The following is a 20,163-nucleotide window of genomic DNA, read 5'->3' on the forward strand; positions in this document are numbered from 1 at the left end:
GGAATCTCTTTTTTTTCAGTTACTCAGCGGTAGTAATTCTGTCATTCAGTAGTTACTTTATTTATTTTAATGATAAATACTGCAATGATTCGCATTAAGACCGTATATTATTTTAGACGTTAATGAGCAATTTAAGCAAATAAACTATTGAAAAGATCTATAATTTCTTCTATACGCGGCAAATTTAAAAAAAAATATGAAAAAGTAATTTCCCGTAAATTTACTCTTTACATATATATCGCCCCTTCTCGTCTCAGTTTCACATGAGTGAGTCATAGATTGACGACCAATCTAATCCAGATAACGCGGTCGATTACGTTCAAAATACTAGCTACGTCAAATCGAGCCACGCATTCCATCCTACAAGAGTAAATACGGCGAGAGAAGGTTCGAAAACCGTGGAGCGATATTACAGTTTCATCTTGTGGAATTTCACGGCTCAGGGAGACCCATAAATCCCCTTATTTATCGTTCGCCTTTAACGCGCATACGAATCTGGACTCGATCACGGGATGCGGTCGAGAGAGAAGAGAGTCCAGCCGCAACCGATTGGATCCATGGCATATCACGACCAACAGCGTGCGCGCTTTCGTGTAGCAGCATCTTTTGAATTTATGTACCTCGCATGAGAGACGCCTTTAAAGGACGAAACAAGTTTTGTACATCTTATATATGTATATTTGCTTTAACCCTTCACAGTCCAAATTCACACTATTTCTTGCAAATAAACGAAGATACTTTGTTCACAATTTCATCTAATTGCCTTCTAAAATGAATCAAAGAATTATTATTAATTGAAAGAATTTATGAAGATCCGCAAAAAATATAATTTGTTTATTATGGTACTTGTAACTTCAGTGATGTACATCGAACGATGACGCGTTTCAACAAAACTGCGAATCGAGATAACCGATTTGCCGGGTAATCCGTCTCGCTCTATTTTCATGAAATTTTTTATTAACTGTAACAGCAACGTATTAGCGAACCGTGTATATTGATCGAGTAAAAAGTGTAACATAACGGTGGCTTTTTTCAATTCTCAGCCGTATTGATACACGTGAGAGGATCCTTTCTTAGGATAGAAGCTGAAATCACTCGACGAAGATGCGTGAAAACGTGCTCAGTGCGATGTAAACTTTCGTATAATATTACAATACATAAAACGGATATTTGCGCAACAACCGGCGCTATCTATTGATCGTTGATTAGCATAACATTTCCGCATCACTCTCTTTATAAATGCAAGATGTAAACGGCAGCGAAATTACGACTGATTACGTGATCGCCTTTCAACATGAATGAGACGCACGCCAAGACGTTCGCGCGGCGTTCTGATGAAATCTCTCGTTCATCGGGCACGGCACGTGCTCCGATCTGACATTTCTACATGGCAATGCGATCACGTGATTTCTAACACGTGTGGAGAAAGTAGGAAACTTAAGTACCGGACACTTTTTCTTTCATCTCAGCCGACTCTCCAGCTAGAAAATTCGAATTTTACATGAATTCTTAAATCGACGAGCAGGTAACAAGAATTACATACTTTACAGAGACAATATGCGATATGATGAGATTAATCGAGATAAGTCATCGCTTTATAGATAATATAACGAAAATAAAGCGGTCATATTTATTCTTGATACGGCGCGTGTGTCACTTTGAAAGATAAACTTTATATTAAAGATAACAAGTTTTATATATCGTGTATGAAACGTTGATCACGTAGCAAGTTGCGCAGTTGCAAAATTCAATAAAAAGAAGCTGTCGGACAAAATTCTATTCGAGATTTTTACGACCGTGCCAAATTTACAGGGATTCAGAATGAGTATTGTTCACTAGACAGAGAAAAGATCGTCTTTATCGACTCGGTGATTTAACGGAGGCAGCTGAATCGAGCGAGGGGATCTTCGCAGACAAGTGGTTAGGGCTATTGTCTGCGATGTGCCGCGCGAAAGGCGAATGAATTTCCCGCTCGCCGTTCATCCCGGACGTTTAGTCCGCTCCTACTGGAACAGGCTACGGCAATCTCGGTGAATCCACCTATCTGCCTGTTTGCAGAATCGCGTGCGAGTGGCAGAATGGGGACGTGACGGCCAACGTCGCAGGATTGTGTACGTTAATCTATCACTGGAATTGTCCCACGCAAGCCTGGAAGAAAGCGACTTCAAACTACTCTCGATTTCCCCACCGTGTGATGACGTGTCGGTTTCTTGTCGCGATCGTGTTGTCTCAATTGCGTGCATCCGCTCGACTCGGAAAACTACTGGGTAAGGTTCCAAGGCGCATTCAAGGATAATTCTCGTCCGCGAGAATCCTGGCGCCTCGAAGACGACTCAAGATTGCATGCGACGCGTTTGCGTGTCGATGCCGCGTATCGAGAACTCGCGTAATGCTCAAAGCAGGGTCTTATTCGTTTTATTCGCGTGCAAATGAGAATACTGAAGTACCTATCGTGGGATACCAGAGAGAGGACGAGAGTGAGCAAAAGTGTCTCAGAGTTATCGACACGATCGTATTTGCGACGAGTGCTGTTTGCGCGGGATGGTACAAAAGGATTCTTGAATCCGTAATAATCATGAAATAAAATTTGCATAGTCGTCTACAGCGCAGATCGTATTCACGAGCATTACCTTTCGACCTTTTAGAGCTTATTCATAACTTGCCCTAATAAATAGATTGAAATTTTATACGATGTGATACTAAAGATACATAAACGTTACATTAACTGTTTAACAGAATGTAAGAAAAATTTTATTTTTTCATTCGTTAATCTTGTACAATTCTCCCTAATTCATGCATTATATGTGTACGACGCAGAAGAGCGAATGTATTAAGAGAAAATTATAACATAACGACCATTAGTTTATTAAATGTGAATTTAAAGAGCAGAACAATGTTAAGTATAAAAAATACTTTTCGTGATTTTTTCATATTTTTAACCGTCCTATGACATGAAGAGGAAATTCAATTTATTTAATTCTTGAGGCATCGAGTGGCTTGCCGCTCGGTGCGATTGGCTACGTTTACACCGTGCACTTAGTCCGCGACCTATACGATAGGTGTCTTTGTTTAACCTACAGGATAAACAAGGACATCTATTGTATAGGCCGCGGCCTAAATGCACGGTGTAAACGTAGCCATTGACTCGCGATCAGATCCGGGTTCAATCCCACTGCACCCACATACGCGATCCGAAAATGACTCCATCTGCATTGAAAAAAAAAGATTGGCTGCTGCATCAAATTAAATGGTAAAATATGGCATAGCATTTTTAATTGGTTGTAGCAGTCAATTCTTGGTTGTGTTAGCCTATCGAAATCCTATACTGACATTGCGGATAAGCTAGCGCAACCAAAAATTGGCTGCTGTAGCCAATTAAAAATGCCATATTTTACCATTTAATTTGCTACAGCAGCCAATCTTTTATTTCAGTGTGGTGATTAAGAGATCTATGATCACCAGCACCGTTCGGATCCGGTGTTAAATTGTAGGTCCCATACATCAGTAGATATACCATACGTACACTCGCCAACATGCAAGCGTGGTGGCTTTAATAAAAATTTACTAGCAACAAATAGAGCCCATTTGCCTCCGACGTGCTCGCTAGAGCCAAAATAAGTAGAATGACATAAATTTAACGCTTTGGTTGTTTGATCTATTTTGTGTTGTTGCATTGCCACTATTTCATGCAATTCTTTTAGTCGCAATTTCACCCTCCTTTTTTGTCAGGTAATAATTTATGTAGTTAATATTATATTAGTAAAATTATTTGGCTCGTAGCTCCTTTTTATAATTTTGTTATTTAATTCTACTATACTATTTCCAATTCCTTTTTTACTCGTCATTTTGTTTTTATCAACAAATGCGCAGCAAAATAATTTTTTACAACTCTCCCGTAAAGAATTTTTGAAGGGGTCGTCCGCGTATCACCATTCATATTTCGCAATCCATTTTACATCGATATTTATCGGAGCGAAACGAATTTTTCAGAGGGAGTACACGATATGTGTTTATCGAAGTGTAACGAATTTTCAAAGAATAACTCGATAACGGAGTGGATAAGTAAAATAACATTTGAGCGAAGGAGAGAGATCCTCTTCAGGATCTAGGTTACGCGTGACTTCTTAACGACGTCGTTTCATTTCGAAATAGAGCAGTCCGTCCAAACAAAGCTATATGACGCGTATGATCACGATTAAAGCAATAGAATGCACCGGTTGAGAAATCTTCGACTGTTTCGAAGTGATCCTGATGATCGTCATGATAATCAGTGAAAACACGAAGCGGGCTGCTTTCTCGGTACGTGCTTATTTGATGGTCATATATACTATCTCTCTGCAATTATAGTACGGCAAATATACGTTGGTTATATTCCACTTTATTGTTGCATAATCCATGAGTTAACTATAATGAATATTGGAAACGGAATAATAGACTCTGATAGTACCCTTCATAGGAAAACAATAGACATATTATTACAATAAACTATTATTAGAAATTATTATCATTATATATTGTAGAAATATTATAGATATATCAAAAATATTATACACTCTAAAAAATATTTATGTGGACTTAAACACCATAAGGTATTTATATAATTCTCATTGTGTGTTGGTGTTAATACTGTATTAATATTAACCCTAACACGATGAGAATTACCTATATAAAACTAGCACATGATGTAAAATCCACATTGATATATCTTAGAGTGTAAAAATTGGTTCTTATCATAGAAATTATAATAATCAAAATCTTTAGGTAACTGATACAATATGTTAAAACGCAAATTGTACGCGATGTACTCCCAATTATTATTTAATTAGTAATTCAATGAAGATTTAATTTTATTGAAGCACATACTTATTAATATTTTTACGCTGCAATTTCAAAGGACCTAATAACCTAAATTTTTTTATTAAAGTATAAAGAAGATCAAGGTTCTAAGTCAGAAGTTACTTAACATAGCTTATTATCCTTGGTAGAAGGCAGTCGTGCAATTTATTATCTTTATAAAAAGTGTACAGCGTGTCACGAATGTTCAGGAGACTTACGAGATCCGCTATTGCATAAATCAATCACTTAAGGAACAAACGTGATCAAGATAGTCAAAGATCAAGGATCAGAATTTGCACGATTTCTGAGAGATAAATATTATTATCTAATGAAAGATTTACGTAATTATTCTGGCTACATTCATTATGTCAAAATATTATTTTAAAGTATTAAGTTTATTTGAATATTTCAAAAATTATCGAAATAGCATTACATATACAGGGTGTTTCCAAATTAAATGGCAAAATTTCGGGAGCGTGTAGAGGAGTAAAAAACTAAGAAAAAAAGTCCTATAGACATATGCTCCTTTTTGCTTTGTTTCGCAGGAAATCACGAAAAAAGAAAAAAATATATTTAATTTATTATTTTAATTATTTTATTTATAAACTTTTTAATGAAGATTTTGTTCGAAATGTGCACCTCTTGCAGCAATACAAGCATTGCATCTGTCAAACACGGCTCTTGTAGCAGCCAGGCACTGTTCTTGCGATATTCTGTTCGCTGCAGCTACGATACGATTTCTCAAATGTTGCTCTGATTGAATAGGCGAAGAATAAACTTCTTGCTTCAGAGTACCCCATGCATAGAAATCTAATGGCGTTAAGTCGGGCGAACGAGTTGCCCAATGTACTGCTCCTCCACGTCCAATCCATCGTTGTGGGAATTTTCTATCTAACCAGGTTCTAGCGACTCTGCTGTAATGAGCAGGGCATCCATCTAATTGAAACCACATTTCAGTACGTTGTTGTAATGGGATGTTTTCTAAATAGTCAGAAAATTCATTCTCCAAGAAATTTAGAAAACGGTCCCCATTTAATCTTGCAGGTAAAAAAAACGGTCCCACTAAAACGTCGTTCCAAATTCCAAGCCAGACATTAACAGAAAACTCTTGCTGAAATTTGTATTCTCTAACAGACCTGGGATTTTGATGAGCCCATAATTCCTTTGATTAATTATTCCACCTCTGGTAAATGTTGCCTCATCTGACCACATTATTTTAGATGGAAATAAAATATCATTGTGGCATGTCTGAAGGTACCAGTTACAAAAGTTCAATCTGTTCCAATGATCTTGAGGTAATAAATTTTGCACTTTTTGAATGTGGTAGGGATAGCGATTATCTCCTTTTACAGTTCGCCAAATTGTTTGTGGTGACACTCCCAATACAGCCGACGCATTCCGAACGCTGGTCTCAGGATGATTGTCAAAATGTTGTAAAATACGATTCCCTGCCTGCAAATCTCTTCGTAACGCTGCTTGAAATCGGTTGTTTTCTTGTCGAATTGAAAATGATCCAGTCTCTCGCAATCTATTAAATGTCAACATAAACACTCTTCGGTTTGGCACTCTTCTGTTTGGAAATCGTCGTGCATATTCTCGCACCGCCTTTAAAGCATTACCGTTGCAGAAACCGTATACAAAAACCATATCAGCATATTCACTATTAGAATACGTACGCGGCATATTGCAAAAGACAAAATTCATCTACTGTTAAAGGCTTTCAAAGAGCGACTGACAAATTCATAACAGAAAGTGGAAAATGTAATCAAATATGTCGGTGCTAGATATGGCAAGAAATGTAAACATTTTTTTTCGATTTCTCTGAAACGGAGCAAAAACGAGCATATGTCTATAGGACTTTTTTTCTTAGTTTTTTACTCCTCTACACGCTCCCGAAGTTTTGCCATTTAATTTGGAAACACCCTGTATATTTCTCATAACATATACATAGTTATACATTTTTTATGAAATATTAATAAATATTATCAAAATCATATATTTTAAACACACTTATTTATAAAACATGTAACTATATATTTTTTATAAAATGTTAATAAATATTATCAAAATCATACGTGTTTTCAATTTATTTTTACGGAAAATTTAAACAAGATTTAATTGAAATTCGTATAACACACAAAATTTTACATATTAACATTTCGTAACGTAGCAATTTACCGAATGTACATAAAATCAAACAAAAGTTTAAAATTAATATTGCAGCTATTGCAGATTTCAAAGATATTTTCATATATAAACGTGATAATGAATAATTTATAATCTATAAAAAAAATGTAACTTCATCGACTATCTGGATCACCGATTTATTGATCGAAGACCGACAATGATCGAAGACCGTGAAATTTACGTGACGATCGTTCAAACATCTGTATCGATTACATTACGATAAGCCTGTTTATCAAGAGTGATGAAACACGTCTCCCTTCAGGGAACTAACTACGTAGAAACGAGCCGATAAACCAAGATTTACAACTTTATTACTTCCCCAACGCGTGACCTGGATTGGAGCGCGAGAAATGCATTAGCTTATAATCCTACGCTATAATATCGTTATAAACATCCGCTCGTAATCAAGAATGTCGACGAAACGTTTGCAAAAAAAGTGCATTCTAATTTGATTCAGACATTACCATCTGCCTCTGCGTTCGCCTACGATTTCGTTAATTTCCCATTAAAATGGAACGAAATACTCATATGATTGTTCTCGATAATAAAACCTGTTTCAAAAACAGATTGAATATTAAATTAAAATGTAAAAAAAAAAATATTAAATAATTAGTTAAATAAATTATTTCTCTCTTCATCTTTTTTTTAATATTAATTCACGTGTTTTTTCTCAATTAATCTATGTGACTGTTCAATGATTCGCTAATGTTCGGCCATCAATCGTAGAAAATTCAAAAACCCCACAAACTATTACGTGATAGCTATAATTCGTGAATATCGAAATATGTAGACTCGTTGGCAATTCAGACGATATCCAAGCCGGATGCCAGTAAGCAAGATTAATTCACGAATAATTTTCCATTAATGATAGCGTGATCGTGAATATTCGAGGACTTCAAGCACGAGAAAGTGATGATGCTTGCCATTCGACAATTGACTACGAATGCCTACTCGAGTATTGAAGATTACTATGAAAATCGATTGTAATTTGCATCACAAATAATTCTCGCGCTGTTAATTCATGCCTATCGTCGATTCCGTTTTAATTCTGTATCGCAATAATCGTTAACCGATTAACCTGAATATACGAGTACGTAAGATTAACTAACGAGCAATTGAGTGAGATGCTTTTCAATAACCGAGAATAACATGATAAAATGTACATTATTCGATTATGTACATTGGAGAGAGAGGGGGGGGGGGGGAGAGAGAGAGAGAGAGAGAGTGGTGTACAGTACACAATATATAATATACATAAAAATATGTATATGAATACAAGAAACAATACTCACAACAAGATTGCTCCACCGGCATTTACTTCTTCTGAATTTCCTCCTTTCAAAAAATAAGGATTGTTGGAAGTCTTCTCCTCACATTGTACTCATACGACACTTGCGAAAAACACTCGCGAGTAATTATAATCGCACGTAAATTAATTATAGTAAGAATCTCTTGCGCAATATTTTACGGCATTTCCGTTTATACAGTCATGATAATATCCAGTTCCATTGAATGAGTTCGCATTTCGAGTAAATTGGAACACGTCTAGTAATTTCGAGTAAGGCTTAAGAGTTGCTATGATGCATTTGGCGTAAGAACGTTGCCCAGAAACGTTTCAATGAGATTCCATCTCATCAGCACATCGAAAGCGCAATTTCGATTCGAATTAATCGAATAGACTTTAGAAGTCTTTCAGTCTGATTACTTTAGAAATTAATGCGCGTCGCGACAAATCGTCTGTGGTTCATTTATTCAATTAAATTAGCAGCGACGAGTATGTTAGTTTCCCCGTGAGTTACTGAGCTTTTCAGAATACCGAGCACACCTACACATCTTCAAGATTATATCTACGGGAAAATTTATCGCTCGCGAAATGCCGTGTAATTCAATTTTAATTGAATTTTAATTTAATTATCCGTAGTTTTAAAAAATGAGTACCGAGCACTGTCAATTTATCACTGCTATTCTTCATTACTTCAATTACAGCGGTTCGCGTATTATTTCACACTCTCGCTCTGGATTACATTTCAGTGTCGAAATTAAAGCGCAAAATCAAAGCGAGATGTATATAAAACCAAGTACTATTTAAGAAACAATTATTATCCGTAAATGTTATAATGAAAAATAAGTAATTTAGAACTCATATCACTTATTCCGATTCTTTTGACAATATATTTGAACTATATAAATGAGTATATTGCGTAATATACTCGTTTTGATAAATAATTATCGTTTCAATACTACAGTCAAGTCATTAATCGCAGGAGATAGTTGATAACGCGTCTAATTGCTAATTAATCGTAGATGCTGGTATTCGGAATCACGTACTTGTGATAACATCTCGAGGGGTAGTGCGAAATAATAGGTTTGCACCGTTATCTATTCGGTCGAATGTCGCTGTGCGTACGATGATAGCGCGATGACCTTCTGTACACAACGGCGTATATCGTTTTCAAAAACAACGTGCGTCGAGCACCAACAACTGATTTGTTGACGTTTTGAAATTTAATTATTATATTTTATACAATATACATTTATACTGAATATTATATCTATATATTTTCGTACATTTTAAATTAATTTTGATAAATGAGTTATTATTGCATATTAAATTTAACATTTATATAATCAATAAATTTTATATTATTTGGAATGAAAAAATATATTGCCTAGATAAATTAATTATATTTTACCTGTCAAATTTTTTATATAATTTAGCTTCTGAAAGAAACAAAGTTATAAATTTTAATAAATTGAGAAAAATTAAGCTTGTTCGTAGAGTCTAAGTTTTTATATTTAAAATCATCTTTTAAGTACAATCTTAAGATGTTATAACATAAATCAACAGTTATAACATAAATCAACAGAATCGTATTAGCACACACATCTTAAGATATTACGTAAGGTAGTCTTATAATAAGAACGGTTTATACGAATATCGGTTTAAATCGTCATAAAAATATTACATTTTCTTCCTTAATTTATTAAAATCACGTTCTGTGTTTTTAAGAGTTATTAATTTAATAACGTAAAATTTAATAACATAAAATTGTGAAAAACAAAAACAATTATAAAACAATAAATTATAATTTCTATATTTTGACTTTATCACAAAATAAAAATATACTTTCTTTTACAATTTCATATTTAAATGTGCTATTTAAGTATAATATTTATAATATATTAATCTTTAACGAGAAACGTAATAATCCGATATTCAACCCAACGAACCAGACTAGCAAGCTTACAGATCACGTTGGGTCAAATCCGATCCGCTCATGTTCGCTCACCATTAATCATGCGCTGTGATTCATGAATGATTGAATATCCGCGAAACAGAGACGACTGCGAGAAAGTGAGTGAATCCGTCCGTGAGTGCTCGTCCTCTCGATTTCTCCACAAGTGCCGGCCGCTTGCTGATAGAAATGACGCCATCTCTCATTACAGCCATTCATGTCCCTCGTAATAATTACGCTACTACGTGAGTAGTCACGCGTCTGGCATTTCTGTATCCCACATGCAGCGGGCCGACAGTTGTTTTCGTGAACAACGTCACACGCTTAATTGGAGAGATAATTACTGCCGAGTTTCGGACATGTCAGAACAAGCGCGTCTTTTCTATTAACTCTCTCCCTGACATAATTAAGGCAATTTATCAATTAATTCATTCGAAGATATTATGTTATAATACTTTGTTTCTTTTAACGAGTAAGATACATTCGTGTGAATTCAATGAATTGATACAACAATTTCAAACTTAATGATCATTATAACATTAATAAATATTTAATAATAACTAAAACAAAATTTTTATTAACCTCAAATCACGTGAATTTATGAATTTATGTACTAAACTGTGACAAAATTGCAGATATTTCTTATAATTTTTTTCTTAAATCCGTAATTATTCGACTACTGTAGAATTATGCGAGAAATTCATATAACAGCGCAGATTAACGATTGTAACGTGAAACTGAAAATGACGAATGTAAATAAAGACTGGGATGAGTATTCACGTGTTGGTTTAGTAATGTATATTAAGTAGCGTGTAATTATAACGCAAACGAGAGCGACGTGCATTGTCACAAAGTTGCATTAATCTCGGCACGCATCGCGTCGCGTCAGCCGCGTGGCAATTGCCGTACCAGCAACGCTTTTCAAACCGACGTCGCTGTCATACTCGGATGATGTTAGCCTTAATTCGCCCGTCTTCCCGACATTGCCTTCTTGTCACGTAAAATATTAAGATGCGAAATATCTCGAATATTTCGCGACGCTACGTATAACAAGGAATGTGAGACAGAGCACTGCTCCTCTTAGATTTTCCAGCATACTTTTAAATTAAAGTCCGAGAAAAGTAGAGCGCAGAGATAAAAATGGGAAACATGCGCGAATGCGTAGGATAATGTAAAAAGATTGATGTTACTACGAGATATATTCTAATTTCCTTTCAGCGGTTTAATAAATACATATGAAATGCATTTCGTTTTTCGACTGAATATTTTTAAAATGTGACGCACAGTAGTGGTAGTTCAGGATAAGTACGAAGAACGTTAAGGGGAGGTTCTAATCTAGAGGTCCAAAATTTATGTATTTTTTACCAATTTTTTTCATAAGGAAAGGAAAGAGATATCAAAATAATGGTTTTTGCATTATGTTTTTTATATTTCCACATACAAAAAAAAATTTTTATTTTTAAAAATGTAGAAAATTGCGGCTGTACCCTACGGGTGCATCAGAGCGTGCAGCGCGTACGTGGCCAACTGATGGGAAATTTCGATTCTCGACAGTTTATCTGAGACAAATAAACTAATGCAATTATTAAAATGTATTAAATTTGTAGGGCCATTTGTAGAACCTCATTTTATTTGAAAAATTTTTTAATTTACAGAATGGCAGTCATTTGAAATTAAGTGTCAATTTTCACGAACTTTTTTTCACTTTCCTGTTCAAAAAAATAGTTATTTTGGAAAATTTATGGCATTTTTAGGTTCATGGCCCCATAAAAATTATCTATTTTTGCTTTAACATTTTGAATATTGCAAAATTTTTTACAGGCATATTCTACACACTTTAGAGATACAAAAAATGTAAAAAAAAATCGATTTTTTTGACCCTCCGAAGTAGAACCTCCCCTTAAACGATACAAGGAACATTTTAATCTGTTATCTAATCACCTGAGCAAACTGCCTGCGATCCAACTGTCACAACGTGATGTTATCGTGGCGATGCATTTTGTACATTGAATTAATGTACAATGCCACTTTTCAGTGTTCTATTAACGAACTTGACTCGTCTGCTGTATTGTATGTCTGTCTCTCTCTTTTTCTCCTGTCCTTTGTCCTTATTACACGCTTCCCTGTAACATGAAGGACTTTCACGAGTTCATAGACACGTTAACCATTGGGAACTCCGAAGTTTCCCAGTGCGTCACGCGCGGAATTCTCGCCGGTCGTTGCACCGCTCAACCGCATTTCCGCGGCGCGAATGCATCCCGCGTGCACATGCATCGGTAGCTAAGGGGTACGTGTCTAACAGAGGGATATAATGCAGGGAATGCAATGGAGCATCGAGGTGGAAAAGACAATGTGGTAGATAGCGCAGAATGACAGAAAGTGAGAGACAGAGGCAGAGAGAAAAGGAAGGAGAGAGCAGCCGAGATGGCTGATAAAGTTGAAATACGGAGAGAGTGAGAAATAGACGAAAGTGTCTGCTAAAGTCGTGTCGATGGATCCTATTGTCGTTTGTACTCACATTTATTGTGCCGTTACGGCTCTTCGTTCTGAGAGACGGCGCGAAGGAGAGACTGCTGCCAAGAGACGAGAGTGGAGGAGAGTTTCACGCAACAGGCATGAGAAATATCTGAGAAGGGTGTCACGAGCAGAGAGACGCGTCTGAACATCTCTCGTCATTGCAGGGACGGCTTTTACGAGACGCATTGCCGCACCTAAAATAGCATTCTGAAAATGTTCGAGTATCGCAGTCAAATTATTTCAAATAAAGAACGAGAAAATTATCGAAGAATATTTACATAAAGCGCCAAATTTTAATCACATAATGTAATAATAAAATTTCATAAATATAAAAAAGTGTCATTGCTTGCAATACGCTTCCACATTTATTAGAGTTATTATAGTTTCCATAAATTTTACTCAAAGCCGAGATTTGTGATAATCCTACGTCTGTTCACTTTCCTGTTTCTCCCCTCCAAAAAAATGGAGAATCAGTTAAATCACGGTTTAGAGTTAACCAATATTTATGGTGTTTTGGCGAAACAAAGGTTCGCCAAATTTCCGCGTGACTTACGAAAGAAAGCAATTAAACGTACAGCTAATCAAAACGAATGACCCACGGAAGAGTTGGCGCTCTAACCCGGACAGGCCGACAATAGAGCAGACAAGGCCTCCGGGTTACCTACTTTTAATTGCGAGCACGTTTTACGCTCGACGGAGCGCGCGCGGCACCGGACGAGCTATAAATTTCCAGCCCGAGCGTGTATCCCCGCTGCAACCACAAAACTAATTAGTCCGGCAGTAATTAATCTTTCATCTACAATCAGACGACGCACTTGTCTACTGTTTCGCGCACGAAGTAATCGCCACGCGATTTCGTATCTCTTCGACCAAACGATCGCTCGGAGTTTACTTAGAATAGTTTCTCGATTTTGTGACATCCTGATATTACCTCGATATTATGTTTTAAAGAATCACTTAGGCGAAACACAACATCTCATATCAATAATATTTCAATTACTACGATATAATCTCTATAAATAGTGCTTTAACACATGCTTATCAAGCATTACACATGTGTGTATCGATCTCACGGAAAGATTGATATTGTATATATGTACGTATAATTTAGAATTATTCTTTAAAATATATAATAAAATATATAGGATCTAGAAAAATATAGAATATGTAAAACGATTATTCAGAGCACTCAGCTAGCTCTTTTTATTAAATTCTATATGTGAATAATTGCAATATGCATTACGATGAATAAAATTATTAAAAATATAATATAGTCTGAGAGACAAAAGTTTTCTCAATTTAACTATGTTAAAACTACACCCTATCTTAAGGTTCATTTAGCATAAACAGGTTTTCACTCACGAGTGAATTCGTCTCGAGTCTCTAACGATGCACAATTACCACAGCGGCGCGACGTCGACTTCCACCGGATTGCTCATGATGATTCGCCGTCCGGTTGCATCCTGCATGCATGGAATTTTACTCGCAATTAACCCGACATCGTCGCGTCGCATTCTCGAATTTCCCATAAGTGTATTTCGCGTTATTTATCACTCCTTAATTGACGCAAAGCGATAAGATACGTTGTCCCACTTTCTAATGCTTTTCGCAATCGCACCATGAACGCTTACGTAATCTCCCATATCTGGGACAAAAATTTTAGACGTGTTTGTTAAATTTTAACTGAGCAAATTTTTTCCGCGTCAGCACATTGAAAAATATGAATAAAAATGATACACTGATGCGTTTTAAATTATAATTATATAAGTAAAAATAAATACGCTTTTACGTTTATATATTCCATTTAATAAATGTTAGTTATTTCAGGAAAAGGATTTTTTTTCATATAAAAATGTATAAATTTATAATATATATTTTATATTAAATTTATGAAATTAATTTATAATATCAATAGTTATAATTAACTTGAACACATTTTGACGCGTAATCTCGGCGACACAAAATTTAATATTTTTTATCATAATTTTGAATGGTTTAAAAAAAATTATAATTTTCTAACTATTTTTTGTCTAGTTACTAAAATAGATAAACACCGTTTGGGAGAATTTTGACTAAATAAAAATTATATTTTATTAATGCGATTATATAATATTTTTTTCAATAAATTAATTATAATTTGTATAACATTATTATTCGCAATTTCCTATTGATGTCAATTAAAAATTTAATGCAAGGAATCTATTAAAAGTGGAAGAAAAATTATGGAATCTTGAAATACTTTTATATTCGAAGAAGAAAGGAAGTCTCGTAAGCACGTCTACCGCTGCATTGCGATCCAATTAATTCACCTGATAATTATTTTCTGCCTCCCAAGCGAGAGCGTGCGCGCCTGCTTCGTGAGAATACAGAGCGACGGTGTACGATCGTAATTATCTGTAGTTTATCTAGAAGCGAAACGAAGCTGGGCTCTTATCACAATAGCACATCCCCTATGGTAACGTGGACAATGCACTTCCGGTGTGTGTTTCTCGCACGCGGGACATGGACCGGTTCGTATTTCAATTTGTATCGTTATGCTGCGCCGTGATATCTCATCACACGCATATGATACCGATGATGTCTCTGGTAGCGGACCAATAGATGCGGGTCGATTGTGAAAGGAAGAGTCGCTCTTCTACCAGTATTCCCGGTATTTGTATGTTCCTTCCACGAACACGATACGAGCGTATCAAATTTACATAAATCAATATTAATCCGCTACCTATACAATACGGAATTTTGTCTACCGCTGTCATAGATATATTATTTGAACGGGGACTTTCCTGTTTGATTTACATAATTAAGATAATGTCTTGCTAAATTATACGTTGTACTGACAGTTACAATTAATAATTAGTTAAACATGCGGGTTTGTTGTGATATATATCATCGTGTCAATTGACTTAAAATAAATATCTATTTATTTCCAGCTTATAAAAAACAAGTTTTAGAAAATGCTTTATCATAATTTAACGTATTATTCAAATATTATTTCAATCACATGCATTCAAGAAAAGAAAGCAGCTCTCGAATTTCTTTTTATATATATATTTGTTAATATTTAATTTAATTATTAAGAAGATTCTTGATTGATCTATACGTCCTATAATTATTTTTCAAAAAAGTTTCTGTTGATTATACAATCTAATAAACGTTCAATGTGACATTTCTCTATCTGATAGACCCAAATTGAAAATTTTATATTATCTATTATTTAGTGAGACAAATGTGACATGCGATTAAAATGTGTATATCCTAACAGTATATGAAATATAAATAAGAACGAAAAAGAGAGAGAATTTTATCCTCTGTGTAACACATAACCCATTGCATCGTTTTATGTTTTATTAAGAAAATAAATTTTTATTAGCATTTCTCTATTCGTCCGTTTAAGAGTTAATGAGACTAGATTTGACTGGATCAGTAGCAATGCGTTAGTAACGATCGTGAGTAACACAGGAATGCGCTCGTCAAGTGCCAGGGAATTGTTAACACGATCGCGCATCAAAGCGTCACCATCAATGAATGAGAAGGGATACGAGGTCATCGTCGTCGTCGTCGTCGTCGTCACCGTCAACCTGTAGTAGAATTGCTTCCTAGAATCGAATCAATGACATATATATATATAGCGAGATTAGTCATCCGGCTGATTCATTAATGCCATGCCAATCGAATTAAGGCCGGGCTTTTCTCGCGTGCATTAAGTAGGTCGACCCTGGATGCTGCTGGCTGATTAGCTCTCTCACGGAGCCGGCAGCCGGCATCTCTCTCCCTCTCTCATTTTATATATACATATATACATCTCTTTCTCTCTTACGTCATCATAGTATCGAAGTCGACGACCTAGTTTTTCTCACCTCTGAGGTCAGACATCGGAGGAGCGTAAAGGGGTCCTCCACCCCTGCGAATCCTCTCGTTCATTTACATCGTACTCACATTTCACGTAAAATTTCATCGACCGGACTTTATTATTTTGTAAATTTTGTATATGCAATGATACGTATAACAAACAATTTGCAGTGCTATATCTTTTAATATTATTCAATATCATGACGAAAATTTTTTAACATTTTATTGAATTTTAAGATTTTATTGACTTCATTGAGTTTATATTAAAAATGTTTTTAAATCTTTTGTATGTACGTTCTCGAGTAATTACTAGTTATGATATTATATATTAGCGTAAACTCTAGATTCTTAGAATAACAGTTAAAAATGTAAATAGATTAAATTGTGTCATGATTGTAACTTTGTTTCGATACCCTTATTTCGACAAATCCATTTTCCGATGAAAATTTCAAAATTTTTGTGCTTAATAAAAGAGGTCGCGGATATTTATAGGATGGTACCAGGGTGCTCGCACAATCCAGGGTGTACCAGAAATCGATGAGCTTTCGTGCGCGCTCGCAGAAGGCAAGCAGTTTCCCTCCCTCCGCAAAATAATAAACCCTCTCTGTACCCAGTGTGTTTCAATATTGCATAATGAATATTAAGTTACACAATAAATTCCATAGAAGTTTTATCTTCGCCTATAAAAAAAGTATCGCGTAATAAAAAGTGTATAACAAAAAAGAGAAAATTTTACTGTCATAACAAAACAGTCGACTTTTTATTTATATCGTCTCCTTTTTCTTTTTATTTGCAGAAAACAATGAACGGACCAGTTTATGCGTCATCTTGTCCCGCATTGCAGTCGAATCTGTCGCTACACAGCTCATCCTATTACAGCGAATATAGCGGCACCACGCGAAGACGGCTATCCTCGACGGGCGAGGCGGATACTTCCGCAACGTCGAGTTACGAGGGTAGTGACAGCTCCGAGAACAGCGATGAGTCTCGTCTCGATCCAGTTAGCCAGGTGGAACGAGAACAGCTCGAGACTTTCTTTCGAGGATTAAAATCACAAGTGAGCTTTGCACAAAATGCAATAAACTATACACGTATAATAAACGCGTTGATTAAAAAAATAATAAATTAAGCGGATGTATGAAATAAATCGTATAGATACGTGCTATAAAATATATCTGCGAGCTTGAATATATTGTTTAAGAGATAATATCTTGTGTTTCGTGATTCACAGGTATTCGTCTGTGAATCATTGGCGAATCTATATCTCGGTAGCGCTTCTCAGACAGAGAGGTGGGAGCTCCGTTTCACCGGAATTCCCGTGGTAGTTCTCGATCTTGGGGAGACACGATCAAGATCCAAGAGACGGATTCAAATCTTATTGGCAGAACGTGGTACTTGCTTCACTCTCTGGCGTGAAACTATTGACAACCTCTCATCGTACAAGGTATTATCGTTGATTATTCATAACATGCTTGTCTCTAACAATATGTTTTCGAAACGAGGATTATTATAAATGTATAATTATATAAAATATATGTAATATCCAGTATTAGTAGTGACAAGTGATTAGTATTCTCATACTACAATGTAATATTCGAGATGTAATGTTAATGACAGACTGCAACCTAAATAACTCATTTACGTGTTCAAGCTTGTTTATCTCGTTAGATAGATTACGGAGTGCTACATTACAAAGAGGATTAAATTTCAGCATCGGACATTTAATACCGTTTCAAATTTCTTATGTGCTTGCCAGACGAAATAAAATACAAGTGGTACGGCGTAGTATGAATCGCGCAAGTATTTTTTAAATCTTTAGAGCGACGTCAAAGGAATTGTTCGTAACGGAAAAATATGATTCGTACTACATTACCTTCGATCTTTCGCATTCTTTGAGATAAAAACACTCGAAATATTTGCAGGTGTCGGGACCAGCCTTTCACACGATGTGTCTCTCGTCGGATCACACTCGCCTAGCTGGGCTCAGCTTCGATAACTCGAAGGCGGCAAATGATTTGTGGCAGCACATAGAGCGCCTCGTGTCCTGCCCGGAGAACATCAGCCTATCGGCTCCGGGTAAGAAGAAGAAGAAACCAGTGCAGAAGAAGGTGGTGCTGCCGGCCAAGAGCAACATCAGTCAGCCGTGTCAGTTCCAGCATGTGACCAGCGTGGACGCGGCCGATCGTTCGCGTTACTTCTCGCTGCAGACGCTGGTACCAGCGTTGAGCGAGCTGGAGAGCTCGCTGGAGGCGAACTTCTGAGACAAGCCTGACGCCTCCAAGCTCTCATAGGGTCGACGCAGCGCGACGCCTGACTCCCGCCTTCTTCTTCGGAAGTAATCACACCGAGGAAGAAGGATCCGGTTAATGTCGCGTGCGAGAGAACAGAAATCTGTTAAGAGATTCGCACACAGGCGTCTCGGATCGCGAATTTTGAGAGCTGTCGAAGGGAGGCGAATAAAGGAAGGCGACACCGCGGATTCCAGCGGAAATTCTTTTATCTTCTTGCTCTTCCTCCGAAGTAGTTGTAGAAGGTCTAAGACCCAAGACGGGGAGGAGATATATCGACGAAGCTTTAACGACAAAAAGAGAAGGCGGATACTTTTCTCGAAGAGCCTTCGCGGCTCTTGTAGTTTTACTTGAATTCATCTTTATCTTCTCTCGTGTCTCTCCCGATATAATCAGCCAACTAGTAGTTAGTAAGAATTAAGTCGCGCTGAATTTCGATTCCGCGTTATTCTTGTTCTCGCGCATCGACCGGATCAACTTCCCAATATATGAGGAACCAAGAAACTGAACTCGAAGGATCTCAAAGAGACAAAGAAGCGCGAGCAATTGTGATGCGATAAGAGGAAGGAGATTCGTGTCTTCTTCGAAGACTAATCCGTTAGTGTCACGCGCACGAACTACGAGATTGTCCGCAGACCAAGGCGGAACATTCATCAATCTTTCTAAGTACTCTTGAAAGTGACTACGATTGATGTTCCCGACTGCAAATCCTGACTGCAGCTTCGGGCGAAACAGAAAGTATCCTCGAGGCTTTCTGGCGAAACTCTCCAATCTCATCCCACTCTCTTTCTCTTCGAAGAGTCCTTCGAGTTGTAACTATCGATGTCGTGAGATTTATTATAGACACAAAGAAAGTCTTTATCGAACGTTACGGCGATAAATGATCTATTCGTGATAAACGTTCTCGCGCATCCGGAGAACACTTTTGCTAGATTATTTCGTTATTATTAATATACCGCATGAATATCTGGTGTTAAACTTTTAATTTTTGAATAAAGTAGAGAAAGAAAATTAATCAAAATAAAAATTGAAGGTAATGATATGTAAATGATAGAAATAGATTCATTTTAATTATATATAATACATTTACGGCCTTTTTACTTCGTGTAAAGTAGAGAAATTTTTGTTTGTATTTTTATTTCACGTGTACGATGGTTTTACGTACCTATTTTAAAGGATCTTTAGAGATTCAAGAAAGCAGGACAGCCGATCGTCTTGTCGCACTTTACAATTCGAATGCGGCGATGTAA

The 20,163-nt window shown here is 36.3% G+C and overlaps 1 protein-coding gene across 2 annotated transcripts in view; it reads left to right on the top strand.

Annotated features, from left to right (window-relative positions):
* The window catches only part of MESR3 (misexpression suppressor of ras 3), a 46,724-nt gene extending 26,857 nt beyond the window's left edge, over window positions 1–19,867 (top strand). For both annotated transcript variants that reach the window (XM_018455732.1, XM_018455733.1), the window contains exons 2-4: window positions 17,422–17,682; window positions 17,857–18,069; window positions 18,548–19,867. In XM_018455732.1, the coding sequence (XP_018311234.1) occupies window positions 17,428–17,682; window positions 17,857–18,069; window positions 18,548–18,886 (807 nt within the window). In that variant the 5' untranslated portion in view covers window positions 17,422–17,427 and the 3' untranslated portion in view covers window positions 18,887–19,867. The remainder of the gene's footprint in view (window positions 1–17,421; window positions 17,683–17,856; window positions 18,070–18,547) is intronic.
* Window positions 19,868–20,163: the final 296 nt, after the last annotated feature.

This window comes from Mycetomoellerius zeteki, unplaced genomic scaffold, assembly GCF_001594055.1.
Source record: "Mycetomoellerius zeteki isolate Tzet28-1 unplaced genomic scaffold, Tzet1.0 scaffold51, whole genome shotgun sequence".
Lineage (NCBI taxonomy): Eukaryota > Metazoa > Arthropoda > Insecta > Hymenoptera > Formicidae > Mycetomoellerius > Mycetomoellerius zeteki.